This window comes from Monocercomonoides exilis, assembly GCF_001643675.1.
Source record: "Monocercomonoides exilis strain PA203 chromosome Unknown scaffold5-2102611, whole genome shotgun sequence".
Lineage (NCBI taxonomy): Eukaryota > Preaxostyla > Oxymonadida > Polymastigidae > Monocercomonoides > Monocercomonoides exilis.
In genome coordinates, this window is record NW_027150550.1 from 1,772,698 (window position 1) to 1,800,274 (window position 27,577).

At 40.7% G+C, this 27,577-nt stretch overlaps 3 protein-coding genes across 3 annotated transcripts; 1 reads left to right on the plus strand and 2 right to left on the minus strand.

Moving 5' to 3' along the window:
• Positions 1 to 5: 5 nt before the first annotated feature.
• MONOS_1542fu1543fu1544 (uncharacterized protein) lies at positions 6 to 20,177 on the minus strand. The gene is made up of 4 exons (XM_067868305.1): positions 20,122 to 20,177; positions 19,915 to 20,061; positions 15,812 to 19,855; positions 6 to 15,721 (listed from the first exon to the last, which is right to left on the minus strand). The coding sequence occupies exons 1-4, from the start codon at positions 20,164 to 20,166 to the stop codon at positions 746 to 748; spliced, it is 19,212 nt and encodes a 6,403-aa protein (XP_067734438.1). The 5' UTR covers positions 20,167 to 20,177; the 3' UTR covers positions 6 to 745.
• Positions 20,178 to 20,307: 130 nt separating this feature from the next.
• MONOS_1545 (uncharacterized protein) lies at positions 20,308 to 22,671 on the plus strand. The gene has a single exon (XM_067868328.1). The coding sequence runs from the start codon at positions 20,350 to 20,352 to the stop codon at positions 22,039 to 22,041; it is 1,692 nt and encodes a 563-aa protein (XP_067734439.1). The 5' UTR covers positions 20,308 to 20,349; the 3' UTR covers positions 22,042 to 22,671.
• Positions 22,672 to 25,048: 2,377 nt separating this feature from the next.
• Positions 25,049 to 27,316, minus strand: MONOS_1546 (uncharacterized protein; the record flags this gene model as incomplete). The annotated part of the gene is made up of 1 exon (XM_067868339.1): positions 25,049 to 27,316. The coding sequence occupies one exon, from the start codon at positions 27,314 to 27,316 to the stop codon at positions 25,049 to 25,051; it is 2,268 nt and encodes a 755-aa protein (XP_067734440.1).
• Between the last annotated feature and the right edge of the window lie 261 nt (positions 27,317 to 27,577).

The following is a 27,577-nucleotide window of genomic DNA, read 5'->3' on the forward strand; positions in this document are numbered from 1 at the left end:
TATCAAAGATAATCTAATGGAATATTATAATTTTATGATTTTTATCAAAAACACCAAAAAAATAGAAACGATAACACGTGATGTGCAGAATAAATAAATAAAATGAATTCCCTAATTGAAAAATAAAACAAATGAAAAATAAAACATTTTCAACAAAACAAAACGAAAAAAAAAGATAAAGCTTGAGAAATAATAGAACAAAAGGGGCACATAAATAATGGAAGTGAAATTTATGAAAGAGCTCAGGATTTTTCTTTTTATTGTGCACGTACCGTAAGAAAGGATTCCTTTTCATTGCTGGAAAGGAGAAGAAAAATATGAATTCGTTTGACTTGAAAATAAAATAAAAAAATAGAAAAAATATCAAAGAAACAAACAAAACATGTGGGGGGAGAAAGGAAAAGATATAAAAACATAACAAATAAATGTATTGATGAGAATCAGAAAATAGACACAGAGAACACAAGTTAACTGAAAAAGATATCAAAATGGCAAGTTAAAGGGGGAAAAAATAAAAACAAATAAATAAAATGCAAAGAAAATTATTATTTTTATCATTAAACACAACAATATCGATTCAGTGATGTGAAATAAGGAAATAACGCAATCAAGCACATAGTATTTTTTTTAAATGACCAACTGTTCAAAAGATCTTGATCATTACACAAATAACATTTGATGAAGGAAAGATTAGCTTTGTAAGTAACAAGAATATACAAATCCAATGCATCACAAATTTTCTGTTTTAGCTCCTCTGCACCTGCTCCACTGAAGATGCTGGTACATCCACAGACTTCTCAGATAAGAACCTGCCTTTGTCTGATTTCTCAAAGTACGGTGAATCGGGGAAAGCGAGTTTAGCTGCCTTCAGTACAGGAAGGAAAGGTGTGCCCATTCCTTTTGAGACAGCCATCTTCTTCAGCGTCAGCGTTGCCTGTTCGGCAATTGGCAGGGCGTGAGAAGACGCAAACACAACACACTCGCCGTCTTCTGCACTTGCTCCTTTCTTCTTGTCTCCTTTCTCCTTCGCTGACTCCACTTTCTCCTTCTCAAGTGACTCAACCATCTTCTTCGCTTCCTCACTAAACGCAGAAAGCGGCACGTGAATCACAAAGTGCTTCTTCTGAATGAAATGAGAGATAATATCCAGAAAGTCCAGCTGCGTGCGGTTCTTCTTGTTCTGAAACACTTTCTTCTGCGACTCTGGCACAGACGGCGAGGCAAGTGATGTGCACGCCACCAGCGTTTCGAGTATGCGCTCCATCAGATATTTGAATCCAAGTGCAAAGATAGCTGACGAAGGAGCGTTCTGTGCCCCTGTCTCAATCGCGAAGGACAAAGAGAACAGCTGTGGAAGCGCAATGGCTGATCTGTTTGACCCAAATGTTGTCAGCTGAGATGGTTCCAGCGGCTGAAGAGCAGCCATTTTCGCTTTGTCTGCAGAGATCTGGTCAAACAATGGTGGAATGGCATTGGCAACGCTGTGGGTGAAGCGGGAGCCGTAGAGCGGGTTCAGAATCTCCAGGAGCTCAATGGCGATGTTGCTGAAGCGCGTGACGACGTCTCTCTGAAGCATCCTTCTTGTGCTCTCCATCCACGTGGCGTCGTGTGTCATCAGGTTCTGGATGAGTCGGGCTGCGGAGAAGGCGACGATGAGAGAAGAGTTTCCTTCGAACTCTCTTCGACACAGCACTTGCCCAGTCTGCGAGGCAGTGATGGCCATTTGCTGCGGCGTGGGGATCTTCTGGCGATAGGAGAAAGAGACAGAAGGCGCGGCAGAGGCAGACGCTGCAGCAGAAGAGGAAGAGCTGGAAGACATGACAGGCGGAGCTAACACACAGGAGGAGGCAGAGGGAGAGAGGACAGGGAATAAAGCAGGCTTCTTCCTGGGCAGAGGCGCAGGAGAGGAAAGAGGAAGAGACACAACTGTGGCTGAGCGGTGCATTGTGGAGCGGACGGGGCGGGTGAGCGTGAGGAGAGAAGGCATCGAGGCTGATGGCGCGATGAACTGTGATTGCTCTCCGGTTTTGGCCTTCTTTCCTTTCCTTTCTTTTTTCTCAGCGACTTCTTCCATTTGCTCCATGTATTGTTCTTCGGAGTCTGTTGGAACAACCTCTTCTTCCTCTTCCTCCATTGCTTTCTCCTTCTTTCCTTTTTTGCTCTTCTTCTTCTTCTTTCCTTCCTCAGCTTCAGCTGCCTCTCCTTCTGCTTCACCTTCAGCTGCTTCGGTTTCTGATGCTTCTATGTCTTCTTCTGATTTCTTTCCTTTCTTCGATTTCTTCTTCTTCTTCTTTCCTTCTTCTGAAGCTTCTTCTCCTTCTGCTTCAGCTTCCATCGGTGGCACATCGTCGCTTTGTTCTGCTTCAGTTTCTTCTGCTTCTTCGCCCTTTTTGGATTTCTTTGATTTCTTCTTTTTCTTCTTTCCTTCTTCTTCTGCCACTTCTCCTTCTCCTTCAGGAACCTCTGCTGCCTCTTCAACTTCTTCCTCTGTTGCTTTCTTTCCCTTCTTCTTCTTCTTCTTCTTTCCTCCCTCTTCTTCTGGCACTTCTTCTTCTCCTTCAATTGTTTTTGGAACTTCATCGCTTTGCTCTTCTTCTGTTGCTTCTTCTTCTGCTGCTTTCTTTCCTTTCTTCTTCTTTTTCTTCTTTTCTCCTTCAGGTGCTTCACTTTTTTCAGCAACCGCTTCACTTTCAGCTGCTTCTGATTCTCCTTCTTCTCCCCCACTCTTCTTCGACTTCTTCTTTTTCTTCTTCTTTCCTTCTTCCTCAGCTTCTGGCATTTCTTCCGTTGCCTCTCCTTCAATTGGTGTTTCTGCTTCACTTTCTTCTACTTCTTCAGCTGACTTTTTGCCTTTCTTAGATTTCTTCTTCTTCTTTCCTTCTTCCTCAACAGCTTCGCTATCTTCAGCAGGTGCTTCGGATTCTCCTTCTTCTTCAACCTTCTTTGATTTCTTCTTTTTCTTTTTCTTCTCTCCTTCACCTTCTGTTGCCTCACCTTCTCCTTCTGCCTCACCTTCAACTTCAGATGCTTCAACATCTTCAGATATCTTCTTTGATTTCTTTCCTTTCTTCTTCTTCTTTCCTTCTTCTGGTGTTTCTTCTCCTGCTTCTGCTTCTGCTTCTGATTGCTCAACTTCTTCTTCACCTTTCTTCGACTTCTTCTTCTTCTTCTTCTTTCCTTCTTCTTCAGTTGCTTCTCCTTCCCCTTCCATCGGAGGTACTTCATCACTTTGTTCTCCTTCTGCTTCTTCTCCCTTTTTCGATTTCTTTCCTTTCTTCTTCTTCTTCTTCCCTTCTTCCTCGACTGCTTCACTTTCCTCTGCAGGTGCTTCTCCAACCTCAGATGCTGCTTCTGTTTCTTCTTCTGCTGCTGCTTTCTTCGATTTCTTCGATTTCTTCTTCTTCTTCTCCCCTTCTTCTTCTGGAACTTCACTCATTTCTTCTCCTTCTGCCCCTTCTTCAATTGCTTTTGGAACTTCATCACTTTGCTCTCCTTCTGTTGCTTCTTCTGCTTTCTTTCCTTTCTTGTCCTTCTTCTTCTTCTTCTTTCCTCCTTCTTCTTCCTCTGGTGCTTCACTCACTTCTCCTTCAGGAACTTCGCTTTCTTCAGCTCCTGCTTCATCTTCTTTCTTCTTTGATTTCTTCTTCTTCTTCTTTTTGCCTTCTTCTCCTCCTTCTTCTGGAACTGCTTCTGCAACTTCACTTTCTTCCACTTCTTCAGCTGCTTTTTTGCCTTTCTTCGATTTCTTCTTCTTCTTCTTTCCTTCTTCTTCTGGCACTTCACTTTCTTCTGCTGGGGCTTCTGATTCTGCAACTGCTTCAGATTCTCCTTCCTCTTCTATTGTCTTCTTTCCTTTCTTTCCTTTCTTCTTCTTCTTTTCTCCTCCTGCTTCTTCTCCTGCTTCTGCTTCCATAGGTGGAATTTCATCGTTCTGTTCTCCTTCTGTTGCTTCTCCTTCTTCTTCTGTTGTTTTCTTTGATTTCTTTGATTTCTTCTTCTTCTTTCCTTCTTCTGGCGCTTCACTCATTTCTTCTTCTGGTGCTTCACTTTCTTCCCCTTCTGCAGCAGCTTTCTTTCCTTTCTTCTTCTTCTTCTTCTTTCCTTCTTCTTCTTCTGGTACTTCACTATCTTCTACAGGTGCTTCTGACTCTGATGCTTCAACATCTTCTTCTGTTATCTTCTTTGATTTTTTATCCTTCTTCTTCTTCTTCTTCTTTTCTTCTCCTTCTCCTTCTGCTTCACTTGATGCAACTTCATTTTCAACCTCACTTTGTTCTGGTGTGTTCGTTTCCTCTCCTCCAACTTCACTCGCTTCGCTTTCACTTTCCTTCTTTTTGTTCTTCTTCTCTTTCTTTCCTTTCTTCTTTGGCTTGTTTTCTTCTGCTTCTGCTTCTGTTTCAATTGCTTCTTCTCCTTCGCTTTGCTCAATTGGACTCTCTTCTGCTTCTTTCTTCCCTTTCTTCCCCTTCTTCTTCTTCTTCTCACTTTTCCTCTCTTCTTCCATTCCTTCTGATTCTTCCACAGCCGAATCTGTTGCCATCTCAATCTCATTGAACTCATCCTCTTCTTCTTCCTCTTCTTCTGCATGCTTCTTCTTCCTCCTCTTCTTCTTCGATGGAGATGAAAGAGAAGAAGGCACATAACCATTCCCTTCTTCTCCTTCTCCGTCTTCCTCTTCCACTTCAGCATATGTTGATGATCTTTGCAATGGAGAGCGCATCATTGGTGGAGAGATTGGAGTGAACGTTGGGGAGTTTGTCTGTGAAAGAGAGGAAGACAAGCCAGAAGAAGAAGAATAAGAACCAGAACCAGAAGAAGGAGAAAGAGAAGAAGAAGAGGAAGGAGAAGCAGGAGAAAGAGAAGAGCTCAGGATATGTGGAGAAATGACTGGAAGGGAAGTAGGCTTGATCCATGGAGGTGTGTATGTTGTGTCGATTCCGTGCAGCAGCTCCATCGGAAGCAGGTTGTGCGACGACGGATGGCTCAAGGAAGACGGGGCAGGTGGGCCTAAATGAAGGATGACTCCATGTTTTTGAGAAGGGAGAGGGAGATGTGAGGGATAACTAGAAGAAGAAGAAGATGATGATGATGATGATGATGAAGATGATGAAGATGACTCCTGTTCAGGCTCTGGGCTCGAATTGCGTCCCAACCCGTGTGCAAACGCCTCTGCCACGTTCTTTGCCCATTCTTCCGCCGTATCCAGCGTCGGTACATAGACACTTTTTGCCCAGTGTTCCACATCTCTATCAATAGAACGGGTAAGCGCATTGTTCTCCAGCAGCTTCAGAGCGATGTCCAGCGGCTGCGAATTCGCAACAGCCGTCGCGTGGTCCGGAGAAATAGACAAGTCGGAGAGCATTTTGATGCCATCGACGACAGCTTCGCGCTCAAGTGTGCCGCCTTCCAGCAGCTCGGCCTCCATCTGGAGGAGTTGAGCATCAGTTTGGAGGTCGAATTGAGTGTTTGGTGAGATATGTGAGTCATTTTGTAAGGAAGAAGAAGAAGAAGAAGAAGAGCTATCATTATCTCTTCCCTTCTCCTCTCCTTTCTTCTCCTTCTTCTTCGCCTTCATCGCCTCCTGCTTCTCCTGTGCCTTCTCATCAAACGCAGTGATGATTGGCGTGAGCACATCCATCACACCCGATGAAACTATCTTCTCCTGACAGCCAGCGTCTGAGCTCAGCTCTTTCAGGATAGACAAGCATGAATGTGCAATGTGCACAAAGAAGACTGGCTGGCAGAGGTCAGCGGCTTTGGGGGATGAATTAGATGAGGAAGAAGAAGAAGAAGAAGTAGAGGTGAAACGAGAAAGCATGCGATCTGTATCGTCTTCTGCATTGGAGTCGGAGCTTGGCATCTTCAGAGGAGGAAGAATGACTGGCTGTGCTGTGCTTTCAGCATACTCTTCTCCTTCTTCTTCTCCTTCTGCTTCTTCTTCTCCTCTCTTCTTCTTTCCTTTCTTGCTCTTTTTGCTCTTTTTCTTTGATCTGCCTTCTCTTTCACCTTCTTCTCCTTCTCCTTCTCCTTCTGCTGCTTCTGGAACCTCTTCTCCTGTTTGTTCTTCTTCTTCTTCTTCAACTTTCTTTGATTTCTTCTTCTTCTTCTTCTTTTCTACTTCAACTGCTTCGCTTTCTTCTGCAACTGCCTCAGATTCTGCAACTTCTCCATCGACTCCTGATTCTTCTTCTCCTTTCTTCGACTTCTTCGATTTCTTCTTCTTCTTTCCTTCTTCCCTTGCTTCACTGCCTTCTTCAGCTGCTTCTCCTTCCACTTCTGAAGGCTCTGCTTCTTCTCCTTTCTTTCCTTTCTTTCCTTTCTTCTTCTTCTTCCCTTCTTCTTTTGGTACTTCACTATCCTCGGCAGGTGCTTCTGATTCTACTATTGCTTCAGATTCGCCTTCTTCTTCTGTTGCCTTCTTTCCTTTCTTTGATTTCTTCTTTTTCTTCTTTCCTTCTTCTTCTGCTGCTGCCTCTTCTCCTTCTGGTACTTCTGCTTCAGCTTCTGAAGGCTCAATTTCTTCTTCTGATTTCTTTCCTTTCTTCTTCTTCTTCTTCTTCTCTCCTTCTCCTTCTTCTTCAGGAACTTCTATAGCTTCTCCTGCTCCTTCAACTGCCTCAGTTGCTTCTCCTTCTTCTTCAGCCTTCTTTGACTTCTTCTTCTTCTTCTTCTTTTCTCCTTCTTCTTCCGGCACTTCTTCAGTTGCTTCTTCTACTGCTTCTCCCGCTTCTGATGCTTCAATATCTTCTTCTAATTTCTTTCCCTTCTTCCCTTTCTTCTTTTTCTTCTTTCCTTCTTCTTCAACTACCTCTCCTTCTCCTTCTGGTATCTCTTCTGCTCCTGCTTCTGCTTCAGTTTGCTCTTCGGCTTCTTCTCCTTTCTTCGACTTCTTCGATTTCTTCTTCTTCTTCTTCTTCCCTTCTTCCTCAACTGCTTCACTTTCCTCTGCAGGTGCTTCTCCAACCTCAGATGCTGCTTCTGTTTCTTCTTCTGCTGCTGCTTTCTTCGATTTCTTCGATTTCTTCTTCTTCTTCTCCCCTTCTTCTTCTGGAACTTCACTCATTTCCTCTCCTTCCACTCCTTCTTCAATTGCTTTTGGAACTTCATCACTTTGCTCTGCTTCTGTTTCTTCTTCAGCTAATTTCTTCGACTTCTTCTTTTTCTTCTTCTTTCCTCCTTCTTCTTCTTTGGGAGCTTCTTCTCCTTCAATAGTTTCTTGTGCCTCAGTTTCTCCTTCTTCCTCAGCTGCCTTCTTTCCTTTCTTCGATTTCTTCTTTTTCTTTGATTCTTCCTCAACAGCTTCACTTTCTTCTCCTTCAATTGCCTTTGGAACTTCATCACTTTGTTCTGCTTCTGTTGCTTCTTCTTCGGCTTTCTTTCCTTTCTTATCCTTCTTCTTCTTCTTCTTTTTCTTTTCTCCTTCCTCCACCTCAGCTGCTTCTTCTCCTCCTTCAGGAACTTCTTCTTCTGCTCCTGTTTCTTCTTCTGTTTTCTTCGATTTCTTCTTCTTCTTTTTCTTGCCTTCTTCCTCAGCTTCTGTTGCCTCTCCTTCAACTGCTTCTGCAACTTCACTTACTTCCACTTCTTCAGCTGCCTTCTTTCCTTTCTTCGATTTCTTCTTCTTCTTTTTCCCTTCTTCTTCTGGAACTTCACTTTCTTCTGCAACAGCTTCAGGTTCAACTTCTGACGGTTCAACTTCTTCTTCTGTTGCCTTCTTTGCTTTCTTGTCCTTCTTCTTCTTCTTCTTTTCTCCTTCAACTGCTTCACTTTCTTCTGCAACAGCCTCAGAATCTGCTGCTCCTGCTTCTTCTGTTTGCTCCTCTTCTGCTTCCTTCTTTCCTTTCTTCTTCTTCTTCTTCTTCTTCTCTCCTTCCTCTCCCTCTCCCTCTCCTTCAACTTCTGATGCATCGACTTCTTCTTCTCCTTTCTTTGATTTCTTCTTCTTTTTCTTTTTCTCTCCTTCTTCAACTTCAGCTGCTTCTCCTTCTGCTTCTGACGGTTCAACTCCTTCTTCTTCTCCTTTCTTCGATTTCTTCTTCTTCTTTCCTTCTTCTTCCACAGCTTCGCTATTTTCAGCAGGTGCTTCGCTTTCCTCAGTTTCTTCAACAGCTTTCTTTCCTTTCTTCTTCTTCTTCTTCTTTCCTCCTTCTCCTTCTTCTCCTTCTCCTTCTGCATCGCTTGGTTCAATGGATGACTCTTCAATTGCTATGCTCGATCGACTTCTGCTCATTTCACTTTCTTCTCCCTCTCCTCCTCCTTCTGTTTCTTCTTCTGCTGCTGCTTCTTCTTCCTTCTTCTTCTTCTTTCCTTTCCCTTCTTTCTTTCCTTTCTTCGACTTCTTCGATGACCCAGTTTCTGTTGCCTCGCTTTCCACTTCACTTCTTGTCTCTTCTCTTTCTGTCTCTTCCGTTTCTGTCTCTGAATATTCCTCTCTGCTCTTTTCTTTGTTCTTCCCGCTTCTTTTCTCCTTCTTCGCTTTCTTCGCTTCCTTTTTAGCCTTCGCTGCTGCTTCAATCGCTTTTTCCTTTTCTCGCACCTCTGCCAGCATCTTCGATATTACTGCTCTTGAGTCTTCGTTGGTCTCTTCTTCCTCATTCGCCTCTAATTCTTCCATCTCCCTCACTGCCTCTGCCTCCCTCGCCACCATCACCCGCTCCTCCGGATCTTCGGAGAATTTGTATTTCTCCGCGCTCTCTTTCCATCTCCTCAATTCGATCTGGTCATCGTCATCGGGAATGCTAATCCCGTCTCTCTTCAGCAGCTTGCTCGCCAGCTGTATTGCGCCGTTGAGGATGAGCTGGTGTGTGTTTGACGGGTGTGTAGCCAGGAATGAGAGCAAGTCAAGTGTCTTTCTCGCAAGCGACAGAGACAGCTGCTTCGCACGTGCTGTGAATTCGGCGGCGGCTGAGCGAGACAAGGAAGACGGGGCAGAGCCGATTGGGTTGGCGAACAGAGGAGCGAGTGACATGAGTGTTTCAATGGAGTTTGCATTCATCCAGGTAAAGTTGTTGAACGGGGTAGAGCGGGCGATGTGGTTGAGGATGGTTAAGATGGATGTGAGGGTTGTGCCTGCTTGAGGAGTGAGGGAGGAGATGGTGAGGAGATGGGAAGAGGAGGAAGAGGAAGAAGAGGAGGATGATGATGAGGCAGAAGAAGCTGAAGATGAAGCAGAAGATGATGAGGACGATGATGAAGAAGCACTTGCATTGCTTCTGTTTGCCTCTTCCAGTGTTGATGTGAGCAAGTCCATCATAATCGGAATACCAAACTTGCTCTCCATCTCTGCTGCATATCCTTTCAACCTTGACATCACCTGCAGTGCAAGCAACGCACTTCTTTTGATCTCTCCTGTCACATCATCACGTGCCAGCAGCAGTAAAAGCGGTTCCACACCCTTCAGAAGTTGATATGTTGGCAGAATCACTCCCTTCAGCGCCTGCGATGCCTGCTCAATCTCTGCTGCCTCTTGCCTCCTCAACTCATCCGTCTGTGGACGCATTCTGTGCTTGTTTCTTATTCTGTTGATGTTTTCTTTGACATTCTGCACTGTCTGTGTCAAATCTAATTCTTTTTCGTGGATTGCAGAGTAAGTCATGAATAAGACGCAATAGCGAACTGCTTCCATTTCCACTTTCTCCTTTGAAGACTGCTCCAGTTGCTGCACAACGAACGGAGCAGCAGAATATTCAAACAGCTTTGTTCTCATGGGCTTAGAAGAGCACAAATGGAAAATCATTTCATCGGCTGCGAGCGGAGGAATGTTTGGCTTTCGCTCAGAAAGGAAAGAACGGAGCATTTCGAGCCCGCCGTAGCGCTTGAAGGCGAAGTGGTTCTTTTCAACGCGCATGAGGAGGCTGAGGGAGAAGAAGAGGTTGTATTCAGAAGAAGAAGAGGAGGAGGAGGATGAAGAATAAGATGAAGATGAAGATAACTCAGAAGGCAAAGGCTCGTCTGGATGCACCAAGCCCAACAGCAGCCTCACCAGCTGTGGATCCGCCAGCAATTCGATCTTCTTTGCCACCTCTCTGTTTGTGAAGAGCGTATTGAACAGTCCGTCCATTCTTTCGCACTCTTCCTTGACTCCTCTTCTGAGAACAGCTTTGTAGGCAGTGAGGAAAAGAGCCAGTTGCTCCTCTGTTTGTGGCAGAGGCAGAGGAAGCAAGATGGGATTGTCTTGTTGGATGGGCATGGGAGGGCGCAAAGGAACGAAAGGCGAAGGAGAGAAAGCTAAGTTTACTTCAACAAGTTTGGAAGGGGTGAGGAGAGATTCGGTGGGTGTGGAGGAAAGATCAGAGGATGGGGAGAAAGAATAAGATGATAAATTATGAGAGGAGAAAGAAGAGGAAGAAGAGGAAGAATATGAGGAAGATGAAGATGATGACAAGAAGAGCATTTGTGCAAAGTCAATGCAATCTTCTTTATCCAACTGCTCAACTTCTTCATCGATCTCTTCAGGAACATCAGTGCAAACATACCTCTGCCCTGGATGTTCTTTCTTCCATTCTTCTTCTCTCTTCCACTTCTCCCTCATCTTCGTTTCTTCATCCAGCTTCACCTCAATCAGACATTTCTCTTCTTCCTCATCGCCAATCATGCAAAACTTTGCCATTTTCGCTTTATCTTTCTCAATCTGACTGTTCAATGTGCAGTTGAATGGAAGCTTTTCTCGATGCGGCTTCAGTTTTTCTTCATCTTCTCCATACAAATACTCAAGTAACCCTTCTCTATCAACAGCTTCATCTTCATAATCAATGTCTTCTTCTCCTTCTCCTTCTCCTCCTTCCCCTTCCCCTTCGACATCACCTTCTTCTCTTTTTGACTTTCTTCTCATCTTCGGCTTTTCAGAAGAAGGAAGAAGATGCTTGATTTCAACTGGATCAATTCTACGAAGAGAAGAGGAAGAATAAGAAGAAGATGAAGAAGATGAAGAAGAAGCAGAAGAAGCAGAAGCTGATGCAGATGAAGGCAGTGCGGATATATTCATCAAGCACAGCTGCGTTCCTGCTGTCAGTTCTCTTCTCTTCATCGTTTTTTCTCCATTCGACATCTCAAAATCATCAAAGAAACCTGAACACACTCCACATTCATTTATTGCTTCTCTTTCATACTCTTCATCATATTTTTCCCCCTTTGCCTCTCTTTCTCTTTCTCTTTCTCTCTCTTCCTTTTCTTCTTCGTCATCTTCTTCTTCTTCCATCTCCCTCTCTCTCTCCTTCCCATCCCCCACCATCATCTCATCGTTGCTCTCCTCCGACAGCACCACATCGCTTATTTCCACTTCGCTCTCATAAACCCCAAAATCTTCCAGCGATTTAAACGATTCCTCAGCCAAAACCTGCCCTTTCCCTTCTGCTTTCTTTCGCAACGCAGCCAGTTTTTCCTCCCTCCGCATCGTCAGTGCCATCATCTTCTTGATCTTCATCAGCCTCTTTGTCTTCTTCCTCCTCATCACCTGCTTCTTCTGTGTTTCATAGAGGCTCCATATTTTTGCCTTCTTCGCTTTGATCAGCTTCGCCTTCACATCTCTTTGCACTTTCTCTTCGACCGAATAAACTCTTCGGAAAGGATATTTCTTCGATGCAATCATCACTGCCTCTGCTTCGTGAATGAACTCGTTCTCTTCTGCTTGCCTCTCTTTCTCGATGCGTGGCATTAGCTCGGTTTGTGCTTCTTCAGTTATTTCGCTTCCTTTCAGGTTGTATTCAATCGCTTTCTCTTCGGCCATCGCTTCATTCAGGATCTCTGGAAGCGGCTTGATTTTCGCAGGTTTCGTTCTTTCTCCTTCTCCTTCTCCTTCTTCTTCTTCTTTCTTTCTTTCTTCTCCTTCTTTCTCTCTCTCCTCTTCCTCCCTCTCCTCCATCTGAATCTCCTCCAACTCCATCTGAATCCTCTCCCTTCTTTCGTTTCTCTCCCTCTCCTTCTTCTCTCTCTGCTCAGCTGTCAATATCCTCCCCGCATCTCTTTCTTCCTCATTCGCAATAGCTTCCTCTTCTTCTTTCAATTGTTCCTTTCTTTCCTTTCTTTCCCTCTCCTTCTCTGCCTTCTTGTCCTTCCTCATCTCCCTCATCTCTTCCACAATCCTTTTCGCTGTTACTATCACATTCACAACAGCACTTCTTAATTCTGCTTTCTCCTTCGCCATCTTCTCCTTCGCATACTCCACTCTCTCCTCTTCGCTCATCTGCTCAAACAATTCAATTTCCTTCTTCCTTCTCAGCGCTTCTTCGACTTCTTCATTCATCTGCTTCGATTCTTCATCTCCCAATGCCATCAGCCTGTTCTCTTCTCTTTCTTGTGCTTTCCTCTTCGCCTCTTCGATCGCTCTGTTCTTTCTCTCCTCTTCTTCTCGCCTTGCAAGATCTTCTGCTTCTGCCCTTTCTCTTTCTTCTCTTTCTCTTTCGTCTTCTTCTTCCTCCTCACTCATATCCAATGGAACATTATCCAATTCTTCTGCCATTAAATCTGAAGGCAGCTCATCAACAGGCGTCTTCAGACCTTCCAACTCATCTTCTTCTCCTTCTTCAATGTTCTCAATATCCAACTCTTCAATCTGCAATTCTCCTTCTTCTCCTTCCTCTTTCTCTTCCCCTTCTTCCTCTTCAGACTCATCTGGAATAGCAGGTGCATCAAGCAATTCTGAAAGAGAATGTGTTTCATCTTCTACTGCTGGTGGTGGCACAGCATCATCATCTTGTTGTTCTTCATCTGAACCTTCAATGTCTATATCAACCTCTGCTGCTTCAATGTTGTCAAGCTTAATCTCTTCTTCTTCTCCTTCTCCTTCTTCATTTTCTTCTTCTTCGTCTTCTTCCAATGAAGGTATTGGAGGAGCATCAGAAGAAGAAGAAGCAGAAGAAGGCAAAGGAAATGGCTCAGGAGATGAAGAAGGAGAGGGAAATTCAGAAGAAGAGGCAGAAGATGGAATAGGAGGAGGTGTGGAACCCATAAGCACCACCACTTCTGGTGGAAGCTGTTCATCTTTCTCGCTTAAACTCTCTTCTTCTTCCTCTTCTCCTTCTCCTTTTTCTTCTTTTTCTTCTTTTTCTTCTTCCTCTCCTTCTTCTCTCTCTTCTCCTTCTTCTTCCTCTTCTCCTTCTTCATATCCTGGTATTGGTGAATTAGCAACTGATTCCATTGACTTCTCTGTCTCCATCGAAGGCGATTCAGCTGATTCTGGCAGCAATGGAACAACGTCACTGCTATTGTAACTTCTCTCTTCTTCTTCGCCTTCTTCTCTTTCTTCTCTTTCTCTTTCTTCTCTTTCTCTTTCTTCTCTTTCTCTTTCTTCTCTTTCTCTTTCTCCTTCTTCTCCTTCTCCTTCTGAACCTGCTTCTTTCTCTTTATCTTCGTCTTCTTCACCTTCTTCTTTTTCTGAAGGTGTTGTTGGTGATGCTATTGATTTTTTAGATTTTCTTTCTTCTTCCTCCTCCTCTGCTTCTTCTCCGTTCTCTATTCCTTCTTTTTCTTTTTCTTCTTCTTCTTTCTCTTCTCTTCCCTCTTCTTTCTCTTCTTCTTCTTCTTCCTCTTCCTCTTCCTCTTCCTCCTTTTCAATGCCACCTGTTCTCAAACTCTCAATCTCTTTTCCTTCTTTTGGAGTTGCTTCAGGAGAAGATGTGTCTGATGTTTTGGATACCAAAATAACTGGAATTATTCCATGTTGACTTCTTTTTTCTTCTTCTCCTTCTTTTTCTTCTTTTTCTTCTTTCTCTTCTTTCTCTTCTTCTCCTTCTTCCTTTTCTTCTTTCTCTTGTTTTTCATCTTTCTCTTCCTTCTCTTCATCTTCGATTTTAGCTTCAACCTCTGATTTTCTTGAAGATGCTTCTAAATTGCTTTCGTTTTCTTTCCCTTTTTCTTCTTCTTCTTTATCCTCTTCTTTTTCTTCTTCCTCTTCTTTCTCTCTCTTTCCTTTTGCCTTGGCTTCTTTTAATTGTTCAATCTTTTCTTTCTCTGCCTCTTCTTCTTCTTCTTTCTTCTTCTTCTCTTCTTCTTCTTCTTTCTCTTTCTCTTTCTTCTTCTCTTCTCTTTCCTTTTCCATTAACAGCTTCATTTCTCTCTCTTCTTTCAATCTTGCTTCTCTTTCCTCCTTCGCCTTCCTCTTTCTTTCTTCCCTTTCCTTCTTCTCCTTCTCCTTCTCTTTCCTCCTTTCTTCTCTTTCTCTTTCTCTTCTCATCCTTTTCTCATTCTCCCACTGCATTTTCTCTCTTTCTTCTTCCCTTCTTCTTCTTTCTTGCTCCAAATTTTCTCTTTCTCTTTCTCTTTCCTTCTCTCTTTCCACTTCCAAATCTTTCTCCCTCAAAAGATCTGAATCTCTTCCTCTTGTTCTCCTTCCTTCTTCTTCTTCTTCTTCTTCTTCTCTTTCTCTCTCCTTCTTCCTCCTCATATCCATCTCTGATTCCCTTGGAATTGAATAGTAACCATCCACATCTCTTCTCCTCCTCATCCTCATTCTTTCTTCTTCCTCTTCTTCTTCTCTTTTTCTTCTCCTTCTTCTTTCCTCCTCTTCTTCTTCCTCTTTCTTCTTCCTTCGTCTTCTTTCCTCCTCCTCCTCCTCTTCTTGTTTCTTTCTTCTTCTTCTTTTCTCTTCCTCTTCTTCCTCCTCTTGCTGCTTCTTCTTCCTCCTCCTTTCTTCCTCCTCTTCTTCTTCAATTCTTCTTCTCCTCTCTCTTTCTCTCCTCCTCTCTTCTTCACTTGATTCACTGCTCGAATCACCCCTCCTCTTCCCTCTCTTGCTCTTCCTCGTCTTCTTCTTCCTCTTCCTTCTTCCTTCTTCATCATCATCTTCTTCTTCTTCTTCTTCTCCGCTTCTTCCTGGTGACATCGATTGCGCACTCAATATTGTCTGCTTCAGCATCGTTGTTAGATTCATCAGCTCTGCTTCCATTTTTTCCTTCTCCTTCACAGCTTGCGTGGTTTCTTTATCTTTCTTCTTCTTCTCTCCGTCTTCGCCTTTGTCTTCTTCTTCTTTCTCTTCTTCATTCAGAATTGACACCATATCGTCCAATGCAAACGAATACATGTCATCTTCTTCGTCTTTCCCTTCTTGAATCCTCTTCCTTCTCCTCTCTGCCTCTTTCTTCCTCCTCCTCAGCACTTTCTCTTTGATCCTCCGCTTCGCTTTTATCTCTTTCCTCTTATCAGCTGCCTCCTCCAACAGCATCTTCTTCAGCTCTTCTTCTCTCTCTTCCGTCCTCTTCCTCAGCCACATCTTCATTTCTGCCTCTTCCTCTTCCTCTTTCTCCAGCAACAAAAGCCTTTCTTTCTTCCTCTTCGCCATTTTGCTTCTTTCTTCCTCTCTCTCTTTCTCCCACTGCGCTTCCACTTCTGAATCCACATCGTAGTCTTCCTCTTTCCTCCTCTGCCTCTCCTTCTCTTTCCTCTCTCTTTCTTCGTTCTCTCTCTCATCCTCGTCTTCTTCCAGCTGCCTTCTTCTCCTTCTCTTCCTCTCTCTCTCCTTCACTCTCTCTTCATCGTCGTCTTCGTCCTTCATCAGCGCTCTCCTTCTTGCCTCCCTCAGCTCTTGGTTCACTCTGATCTGCCCTATCTCAGAATCCTCTTCAATCAGCTCTTCTTCTTCCTCTTTCCATCGCTCTTCCTCTTCTTTGATCCTTTCGACCTCTGCTTCTCGTTTTCTCCTCTCTTCTTCTCTTTGTATGCGCCTTTCCTCTTCTTCTTCTTCGATTCTTCTTTCTTCTTCTTCTTTCCTCCTTCTTCTTTCTTCCTCCTCTTCTTCTTTTCTTCTCCTCCTTTCTTCTTCTACTGTTGCTTTTTGTCTTCTTCTTTCTTCCTCTGCCACTTTCCTTTGTCTTTCTGCTTCTTCTCTTTCTTTCTTCTTTCTCTCTCTTTCCTTTTTATCGTCTTCTTTTTTCCCCTTTAGCATCCACTCCTCATCCAATATCTTCATCCTCAGCTCTTCTTTCTCCTTCTCAATCTTCCTCATTTCACTCAATCTTTGTTCTTCTTCGTCTCTTATTGCCTTCTCTTTTTCTTCTCTCTCTTTCTCTTCCTTCTGCTTCCTCTCCTGTTCTCTAACTCTCGACATTTCCTTTGCCTTCTCTTTCTCTTCTTCCTTCTCCTTTGCCTTCTCCTTCTCCATCTGCAGCTCCAGCTCCAGCTCCTTCTCCCTCTCCTTCTGCATCTCCATGATCCTCTCCATCTCGCTCTGCCTCTCCTTCTCAAATGCCTCCCTCCTCTTCGTCGCCTCCTCCACCAGCTGTGCTGCGATGCTCTCCTTCTCCTTCGCTTCCTCCAGCAGCTTCCGCAGATTCTCTTCTCTTTCTCTCTCTTTCTCCTTCTCAATCGCCCGTTCCTTCTCCTTCGCTTTCGAATTCTCCTCCACCGTCTGCTTCAGCTGCAACTCCAGCTCCTTCCTTATCTCTTCCAACCTCCTCCTCTCCTCTTCTTTTGCTTTCTCCACTTGTTCTAACATCTCTTTGGACTTTTCTTGCTCTAATGCCAGCATCGCCAGCTCTTTCTCTTTCCTCCCTTGTTCCAGCAGTCGATCTGTCTCCAGCTTCATAATGCGTTCTTTCTCTCTTATTCTCTCCTCTTTCTCTCTCTGCTCTTCTTCCTCCTTCATCTTCTTCGCCACTTTCAGCCCTTTCAGCATCAGCTTCGCTTTTTTCACTTTCAAACACATTTTCCACCAGTCCGCAATAAACAGTGCTTTCTGCCTCTTCTCTCGAAATCTCATCATCTCTTCCTCTTTCTTCATCATCCTCTGCTCCTCATACTCTCTTCTCTCCCTCAGCACATTCTCTTTCCTTCTCATTTCTTCCTCTTCTGCTCTTCTGATGCGCTCTGCCTCTGCTTCTGCTGCTTTCCTCGCCTCTTCCTCTTCTCTCCTCGCTCTCTCAATCGCTTCCTGTCTAATTCTCTCTCTCCTTCTGAGCATCTCCTCTTCTTCTCTCATCAGGTTCTCTTCGTTGTTCCTCGCTTCCTCCATCCGCAGCGCCTCCTCAATCTGCCTCGCCTCTTCCTCTATCCTCTTCCGCTCCTTCTCCAGCTCCTCCTCTGCCTGCCTCCTTTCTTCCTCTCTCTTCCTCTCCTCCTCCTCCGCTTTCCTCTTCAGCTCCTCTTTCCTCTCCTGTGCAAGCAACACCATCGCCCTCACTGCCTCTTTCCCTCTTGTCCGCGACCACCACCAGTTCTCTATGAAATCGACTGCTGCTTTGCGAGCTCTCCTCTCTTCCAGCCGCTTCAGCTTCTCTTCCCTCACCTCCCTCAGCTTCTGCTTCTCTTCCTCTCTCCGCTGCACCGCCTCGGCTTCTTTGTCCTTTTGCCTCAGAATCACTTTCAGTTTTTTCTCTTCTTCTCTCTCTCGCATCATCCTTTCTTCTTCTCTCTTCTTCTCTTCCTGCTCCTGCTTCCTCGCCTCAATCCTCCTCCTCGCCTCCATCAGCAGTTGCTCTTTCTTCGCCTCCAGTTCTGCCTTCTCCTTTGCCTCTGCTGCTTCTCGCCTCAGCTTCTCTGCTGCCAATCTCCTGTGCTCTGAATCCTTTGCCTCTGACCACGCTGAGCGAGGCATGGCAGGGCGGAGCTGGAACGAAGGAGAAGAAGAGAAAGAGGCAGAAGTCTTTGAATGCGGAGAGATGAGCGAGCCAATGGAACTGAGAGAAGCTAAAGAGGCAAGGGAAGGCTGGCGGGATGCGTGGGAGGAAAGAGAGGCGGTTGAGTGATGAGCAGGGGAATAGTTTTGAGATGATTGGAGAAAAGAAGAGGAAGAGGAAGAAGAGGAAGAAGAGGAAGAAGAGGAAGATGGAGATGCTCTTGCAATCCCAGAAGAAGAAGAAGAAGACTTTTTTGAAGTCGAAGGTTTGGAAGGTGTGAGTGTTACAACGTCATCCAGTAGAGAAAGAGCAGTGGCAGATGAAGAAGAAGATGATGATGATGATGCTTTGTTATTCATCTTCCCTGCTTCTGGTTGAAGAAGTGACGATGTTGATGATAATGACGTTGATAGTGCTAATCCTTGTATTCCTCCTTTTTCTCCTTCTTTCTCTCCTTCTCTCCCTTTCATTCTATCTGTGATTCTGCTCTGTTCGTGTTCTCTTTCTGCTGCTTTCTTCCTCTCTGCTGCTCTTCTTAGCTCTTCCAGCCTCGCTTCCTCTGCCTTCTCCTTCGCCCTTCGCTCCGCCTCCCTCTTCGCTTTCTTCATCTCCCTTCTCCTCTCCTTCTCTTTCTCTTTCTCCCACAATTGCATCTCTTTCTCCTTCTTCTCCTCCTGCAGCTGTTTGTGCTGCTTCATCAAGCTCTCCTTCTCTTCCTCCAGCTTCGCTGCTGCCTCTGCTGGTAACGACATTTTCTCTATCAGAACTTCTTCGGTTTCCTCTTCTGCTCCTGTTGCTGTCAGAATAATCCAATCTTCTCTTTCTGCTCTTTCTCTCCTCTCCTTCTCCCTCTGCCTCTCTTTCTCCACAAGCAGCTGGATTTCCTTGTTCCTCCTCGTGTTGCTAACTCTCTCTTTTCCCTTTCCTTTCTCCTTCTCTTTCTCTTTCTCTTTCCTTCCTTCCTTCCTCACCCTTCTCTTCTGATGCACCTTCTTCATCCGCCTCACCAGCTTCTTCACTTTCTGTTTCTCAATCACTTTCTTCGTCACCATCTTCCTCCTCCGCTGTGCCACCACTTCTCCTTGCCCTTCATCCAGCACCGCCATCTCCTGCTCTGGCGACAGCTCAACGGGCGTTGGTTCTTCATCACTCGACAATTCTTCCCCAAATTTACCGGCAGCTGTTATTTTCCCCATTGACGCACCAGGAATCGGAGGAGGCGGTGGAGAAGAAGAAGAAGAAGAAGAAGAGCTATCGTCTGAATCATTCGCGTTGTCTGATTCATTTGAAGAGTCATCAGCAGGCAGTGGTACAGGTGGTATTGGCGGAGGAGGTGGAGAGGCAGAAGATTGAGTGCTGTCATAAGAACGAGTGGCTGCTGATTTGGGTGTGGCTGGCTGCGAATGGCCAGGCGTCGGCACAGGCGTTGGCTCAGAGTCAGAATCGGAGGCAGAACTGTCGCTAGCTGAGATGTGTGGTGCTTGGATGCTTAAGAAGGCGCCAACTTCTTTGAACAGCGGTTTTGAGCTCGATTTGGATGAATGTGAATCTTTGCCTGTGCTGGCGTTGTATGCATGCTCGGATTCTGGGCCCAGCTCTTCTTCGACTTGGATCTCCTTTTCGACATCTTCTGTTACTTCTGTTTCGACTTCGGTGGAAACTTCAACGGTTTCTGTTATTGTTTCATAGTCACTTTCATTTGCATTCACATCATCTTCTTCATTAACTTCGTTTTGAATTTCATACTTTGATGAGTGTTTTTCGTCGTGATCTTTTTTCTCATATTTCTGTTCATCTTCAAATGATTTCGCTTTTTCGACATCTTCTTTAAAATATTGCCAATTCCCATCATCATATACGCTTAGTAACTTTTTCTTTTTCTTTCTTAATATAACATGTTTTTTAACTAATTGATGCTCTTTTGCCTTCGCAAAAAGTTCGTCAATCTCTTTAGAGCGACGAATAATTTGTGAGTCTTTTTCTATTTTCTCTTCTATTTCAGATTTTAATGATAACTCCTCTGCAAGTTGCTTTTCGCGTCTCATTTGAATTTCATACATTTTCACTCTTTCTTGGTCTGCTTTAAGAACCTCCTTATTCTTTAACATTGCAAATGGCCAATAATCTGGTCTGTGTTCAGAAAGAACATTTTCGTTAATGTTTGTACGTGGCTTTTGTTGAGGAGGGCGAGCATATGAACCTTTTTTATAGTTATATTTATCAATAACTGACGTTACAAATGAATTTTTCCCTGGGGATGCAATTGGACTTTGAATTTTTGGTTGTTGTGGATATGGTTTTCCAGAAGTCTTTGAAAAAAATTTAATATTAAACATGTTTGTCATGATAGATAAAAGAAAATACATACCGTTCTCCCAAAATCGTGTGATTGGGGTAATGATTTAGGAGATGGTAAAAACATATTTTGACGTTGAAATGAATTTGATGGCGAGCGTGGAGGCTCGAGTTTTGAGATAATATCGTCAATGCCTGATGTGTAGAGTAAATTCGCACCCTTTGGAATAAAAAATGTAATTTTTTCAAGAAAACAGATTTTAAAAATATAAAGTCATACAAGCTTCTTTTGAAGAAGCTTTTGCTCTTTAGGATCAGTCTGCATTTTGGATCAATATTAAGTCTCTGATCAAAAATGATCGAATGTTTTGATTTATTATTTTGTTTATTTTTTTGCAGTGTGTAATGGACTGCTTTTTTTTAATTCTTCTCTTTCAAAAAACATTATCTATTTTTTGAAATGGTTATGATCAAAACAATCACTATTTCAAGGTGAACAACAATCTTCATGAACTTTCACATATTTACATTTGCAATTTTGATGGATTTGTGCATGTCCAAAGAATTTTCTGCACTTGATGATGTCCTTCTGTTGCCTCGGAATATGTTTTCGCTTTCAGAAATGTTAACGCTAAATTCTGGTTCTTATGTGAGCTTTGGAACTCAAATTATGGATTCTGTTGTTCACATAAAAGGTTCCGATGCTACAAAACTACGTCCGAATGATATATCGGAACTCCAATCATTATTCGCTGTTGAAAATGCTTCTTTAAGTTTGTCAGAGCTTTCAGTTATGTGCACGAAGAAATGTCGTTTTGTTAATATTGACAAATTTTCTGATATATCTATAACAAGTTGCACTCTTACTAATGCAGATTCCATGGATTTCTTTATTTTGAATGATGGTGGCTCTCTATTTTTAAATAATTTTACGATAATTCAAGCTCCAAACACTAGAATTACAGCAATCATGAAAAGCAACTCAATTTCTAGTTCATTGAAGCTGTTTCAAAGTTCCATGACTTCATTATCTCTGACGGGATTAAGTCCGTTAATAGGAAATATTAACACTTCATTTGTTGAAGTTAAGGATTCCTATTTCGAAAATATTACAACCTTTGATTGTTTGGAACACATTAATAGCAATAATGAATTTTCTTTAAATATCAAATTTAGTTCTTGCACCTTGCAAAATAATGTAAATGATTTTTATGGGGGAGTAGCACTTGGAATGGTTGGAGGAACCGACTTTAAAGGAACAAATCTGACAATTGTCAAAAGCAAAAGCACATACAGAGAGCAGCAAAATAGCACTGGTAATCAAACATATGAAGACTCAGAGTTTGTTGAATGCACAACAAGGTTAAACGGAGGCGCTTTAGCAAAAATTGATTACGGTTCCTTGAATGTTACGAATTGCGAGTTCAAAAAATGTGAAGCGCGAGGGGTTACGAGCCAGGGTGGAGCGATTTATATTGGAACGAGCGTACCTTTGGCTAGTCTTTACACAAAAGACTGTAAATTTATAAAGTGTCATGCAAAAAAATGTGGTGGTGCCATTAGTGCGACTGGAATATTAGTTGCAACGAACCCAGTTGTCAAATCATGCACTTCTGTCGAAGGAGGTGGAATGTATATTCATCCAAGCGAAGTCAATGTCGTGCCAGAAGGGACCTTGCGAGGAATTGATGGTGGAGAAATTACACACTGCACAGCAACAGAAGACGGGGGAGGGTTGTGGATTGGATTATTAACCACTTTCATCAGACCGAAATTTAATGTGAGTGATGTTTATATTGCGTCGTGCAAAGCTGTTGGTGGAATGGGAGGAGGCGTGTTTTTGGCCGAAACAACAAGTGGTCTTCCACTTTTGTTTTCTGACTTTTATTTTGTCAGATGCATTTTTGGGGAGAACAAGGCTGAATATGGAGGAAATGATATATTTGCCGAAGAAGGATGGAAGGATGCATTAACAGAATCATCGTTTGTAGAGTCATATTCTGACAGTTCCACACCGAAAGTTCAGATTGAATCACAAGGCGAATTTAATGATTGGTTGAAGAAAGTTCCATATTTGAGATGGGAATATGTTGTGGTGGTTGTTGTCTGTATTGTGGTGGTTATTCTTGTTGTTGTGCTAATCATCGTTTTGTGCTGTTGCCGCAAGAAATTGAAGAAGTGTTGCTGCTGTTGCAAATAATTTCAATATGTCAATGAGCAATTGAAAAAAATGGTTAATGTTTTTTGAGATACTTTAAATTAGAGTGAGTGCAAGTTGCTCAGAGAAATTAAGAAATAAAAAGAATTTTTATTCATGTGCTTTATAGTTTTTAATTCTTTGATTTTTTTATTGAAAGCAAATGTTTATTTGTTGTAATTAAGAAGTCTTCTGTTGTTGATTTACTTTTTGCCTCAGCTATTATTACGTTTTCTATTATATCAAATTTTTATAACTACGTAACTATTAATTTCAAATCAATTTTTCTTTGATTTCTAATTTTTTTACTTATATAATTCAATTGTCTTCCTTTTTTTATCAAGTTTCTATTTTATATAAAATATATTTGTTTGTTTTCGTTAAAATTTTTATATATTTTGTTTTGTGTGATATTTTTTATTTCAAAGTTTTGATATTTAAAAATGGAATTATCACTTTTCATAAATCGACACCTTAATTTTTTTAAGTGAAAAGTTTCTTTTTATTGTTGACTATTTTTCATTTTTCGTATTTATTTGTATGCTGAACATCAACTAACTTAATATTTGCACAAGTGTTATTTTTATTATTCTTAAAAAGTGAAAAAAACAAAATTAATAACAAGAATTTGAATCAATAGGAGAGATACATTTTGAAATTACAAGTTTTGAATGATTATATTTCCAAAAAATCAAAAAGAAAGATATTCAAGGGAATTCCTTTCAAGGAGAACATCAACCATTTTGAAGTTCATATTCATTCTCAAAAAATGTGAATTTTTTTTTCTATTTTTTTTTTTTTGAACAATTTTGCAAGAAAGGCCTTTCAGCTTTATGTGTCATTTTCTTAACAAAGAAATTAACAGATGATATGCAACCGTCAAATAAATGTAATTTCAAGAATTATCGTCTGAATCACAAAAGCTACAATAATATGAAAAAATAAATGAACTTAAAAGAAAATCTCATGGTATGTCTTTGTGGAAAAAAAGGAAAGGAACATTTGTTTGAAATATTATTTTGAATTGAAAGTTGCAATTCAAATTTTATTGAAAAGTTGTGATTCTATTCACGACCAAAATTTTTTGTTTCAGTCACTTTTTGAAAAAAAGTCACATTATTTGGGGGATAATATGAATTTTCAAGCTTTTTTTGCACAAGGCACAAAATAATGTTTCACTCATAACTTCACTAAACTCTCTCAGATTTCAAAATAATTTCGTTTGTCAAATTTATAAACAGGAACTATTGATATTACAGCATTATGTTTTGTTTCCTCAAACGTATTTCAAAAAATAAATCCAATTTATTTTTATTTTTTGATCACACGAATTTCATCCGCATTGCATAATTTTTCTATGAAAATGTCTGAAGCGTAATTTTTGTCCCATATGAAAAAATGTCAAAATTCAACAGATGGGTGAATTATTCGTTGCAATTTTTCAAAAAATAATTGAACAATGCCCAAATTGTTTATTGTTTAAAAGGTCGAAAGATTTTTGGAGTTTTCGGGGCAAATAGATTTTTTGTGATTTTTTGAATTTTTTTTATATATTTTGTTTCTCAATAATCACATAAATATTTGCAGAAAGAATAATGAGCACAACATTCTTTTCCATGAAAATGAGTCAATTTTAATTTCAATTTATTTTTTTCGTTGTTGCTCACATATTTGGAGTTTCTTCATATTTTTGCAATCAATAGTGAAATTGAATTTTTTGTTTTGTTTCACTTGTTTCTTTTTGAATGATAACCATTTTCTTTTTAAAAAATTACGATGTGGGCTATTCTTTTTGAAAAATCGCAAATGTTTAATTTTCAAAAAATATTTTTTCTTATATTTTTCATATTTTGCTCATATTTATGTTTCCATTCACCAAACTTCACTAATATAGAATTTATTTCTGGATAATGCTATTTCAAACAGTCTTGAGGAGATTTGTGAGCTGAAACAGAAATTTGATCAAAATGTGATATTTTGGTTTATATGAATATTTAACATTTGCGACTTTTCAAATAGAATAACCCATGTTAATTACGGAATAATTAATATAAAAAGCTATTTTCATAACTGATGATATGCAACTTTAAAAAAAAAAAAATCCAATTTTTTTAGCAATAGCTATTTTTCAAATTCATCTTGATGGAACAATGAAATGAAAAGCAATTTGAAATATTTGTTGTTGTCATTGTTGAAATTTCAAATTTCAAAAAAACATTTTTATTAATAACATCAAATGTTTATCAATTTATTTTGAAATAACAATTTCATATTTATCATTGTGATGTTCGAATAATTAGTTAATTTCTATTAGATTTGACTTTCAAAAGAATTCCATAGGCTTATCCATTTAAAAATCATTCTTTCGTTCGAGTTTTGGTCGAAAATCATGAACTCAATTAGATTGAGAAGAAAATTTTTCTTTTAAAATATCTTTAGAAAATGTCTGAAGAATCCGATGAAGTTCATTTTTTCATAATCCCATTGAGATAACAATTGTGATCAAAACTCAAACGAAAATGAATTTCCAAAAGGATAATACATATATTCTTATTAATCAATTGAGAAAGAAAGTTTATTCTTATTCCCATAAAAACAGTTATTATGATAAAAACTCAGACGAATGTGTGATTACAAAGAGGATCAGCGATATGAAATTCATCCAATGAGAATTATTGTCTTGCTTTACTCAAAAATACCTATGAATATGTGTTAAGAATGAAAAAAAAAAAATACTTATTAATAAAAATTACTTAAAGAAGATTGTTTTTGAAATTGTTATATGCAAAACCTGAAATAAAAAAATATAAATATAAAAAAATCAAACAAAAAATCACTATAGAAATAACAGTGGCTTCACAGCTTCGTAAAAATCAAAAAAAAAATTTTTTTTTACGCTTTGCATTTCTTAATTTGTGGCCAAACTTAAAAAACGCATTTATGCCATCACGCAAAAAAAATATAACTCACAATTTAAATGTATGAAAAATGGTTTTTTTATCAAATGCTTTTATTGAATCAACTTATTTATTACATCAAGCAGACGAGAAAGTACTTCTCTTTCAGCAGAAACCCAATCGCTTATCATTTCTTCCTGTGTGCTGTCAATCCGGCCCGTGGCCTTTTTCCGCTGTGAATAATGATAGAAAGCACGCGCTGTGATAGCCTCTTGAAGTCCTTCGAGAGTTCGAGGAAGCAATATTTCTGTTGAAGAAGAAGAAGATGAAAATGAAGAAGAGGAAGAAGACGAAGACGAAGACGAAGAGGAAGAGGAAGAGGAAGAAGACAACAATGATGAAGAAAAAGAAGAGGAAGAAGAAGCATCAGAAGAATGAGAAGAAGAAGAAGGCGATGATCTTAATTCATCCATTGAACTGGAACAGGAACTAGATATTGGTTTTTCTGGCAGACTTTCAGCAAGGCAAGATGATTCAGAAATGACTGTAGCGTCTTTGGAAGACAAATCTGTAGATGAAGGTGCAGAGGAAGAAACAGAGGAACCCTCACTTCCTGATTCTGATGAAACATTATTTTCTGTATTTTCTTGAGGCTTGCAACACTGCTCATCAGCATTCGAAGATGAAGAGCATCCACGACTCATATTTGCACTTTGTGGTTCATCAGTGCCATTTTCACGCAATTCAGAAGAAGATGAATGTGCAGCAGTTGTCGCGGCTGATGTCTTTGAAGGATTAACAGAAGCAGACAAAACAAAAGTGAAGTCTGTCGCTGTCTGAAGAAAGTTTGTTGTTGATGAGGATAAGCTACTGGAAGGCTTATCAGAAGCAGCCTGCGAAGGTAATGACAATGATGATGGTTGCTCAGAGGAGGAAGAAGAAGAAGGAATATCATCAGAAGAAGCGGAAGCGGAAGCGGAAGTGGAAGAGGAAGAGGAAGAGGAAGAGGAAGAGGAGGAGGAGGAGGAGGAGGAGGAGGAGGAGGAGGAGGAGGAGGACGAGGAAGAGGGTGATGAGGAAGAAGAAAACGAAAATGGATATGATAGCGGAGATGATTCCGAAGTTGACGTTAATAAGGAATCGGAAGAATATGCGTTTGCATCATTATCTAATTGCTTTTTGTTATTAGATAATTCTCCAGAAATCTCATCAGATTTTTTATTATTAAAATCTTCTTTAACAACATTAAATGATAAATCCTTTTTAGGCTTTTCTTCAAGTGGAGTTTCAGCCTCTGACAAATGTTTTGAAGAAGAGCTTTCAAACGAAGTATTTGCTTCATCAAGAACAACAGAATCGGAAAGGTTAACTTCATCTTCAGAAGTATGTGAAACACTTTGGAATGTTGTTGGCACTGTTTCTTGTTCTGTTTGAGATTCATTATTTTCCTCGCTGCTTCTTTCAATATCAATGCTTTTGATATCAAAAATAGTATTTTCACAATTTTGTGAATTACCAAGTGAATCATTAGAGGCGATGCTTCTGTTCGATTCATTTGTCATACTGAGAGTTGGCAATGATGAAGACAACATATTTGTTTGCGTCTCACTTGAAAACCCTAAAGGTAGTTCTTCGAAGTCAGATACAAGCTCTGGTGTAGAAGCTACAGGAATAGTTGAAATGGATGATTGAGAATCCTTTTCTGAGGCATTTAATGGTGAAGAATTGGATTCGTGAGTATCAGATAAACATCGATTAGGAGTTGTAATTGCACTATCGATGCGCGAATTACAGGAATCGTTCGTTGTATTCGTCTGAAAATCCAAGGACGAGTTACTATTTTCTGGTGTTGCATTTGTAGGTTTATTTAAAGTTGATATTGGTAGAGAATTCTGAAAGATTGAGGAATCTGACGGGATTTGCATTTCCTTACATGAAATTCCTTGACCACGATTATGTAAAATGCCTTTTATAGAATGAGAAAGTTCTTGAGTGGTTGCAGATTTTTTCAATATTAACGATTTTGGTGATTGTTCAAAACAAAATGGCTTCTTTGGTGAAAGTTTGATTTGTTTGACCCTTTCCATTTCGTGCTGCGATAAATATATTTTCAGTGAATGATCGATCTCAGAAGTTGAACTGCTTTGAACTAATGATGGCTTCTTTAACGGAAAATGAAATGAAGGACTTTTTTCAAGTGATGAGCGAGAAGATCTCGTCGATACACTGTGATTTCTTTGAATTTGAGGAGGAGACGGAATAAGTGTCTCTTGCTCAACGCTTCTTTGCTCTTGCTCATCATCATCACTTTGTAATTCATCTTGTTCATTTTCTGCAAAATGAGCGAAGCTATTTTCCCTAATAAGTCGATGATGAAGCATTTTAATCTCTCGTATTTTTTGTTTTTCTTTTTGGGTTTTTTGTTGAATCTCTTTTTTCTCGATTATTTCTTTTTGTTTTTGTTTATTAAGATCTTCTTGATATTGCCATAAAGAAGCCCAATCAGCTTTCTTTGCTTCACCAATCTCCATGGAGAGTTAACAAGTACAAAGTGTGTAGAAAATTTCTCGATTTCTAGTCTCCTTCGTAGATTTATAAAAAGATGTCAAAATTTTGGTTGATCAAAAAATTTCTGTTAATAC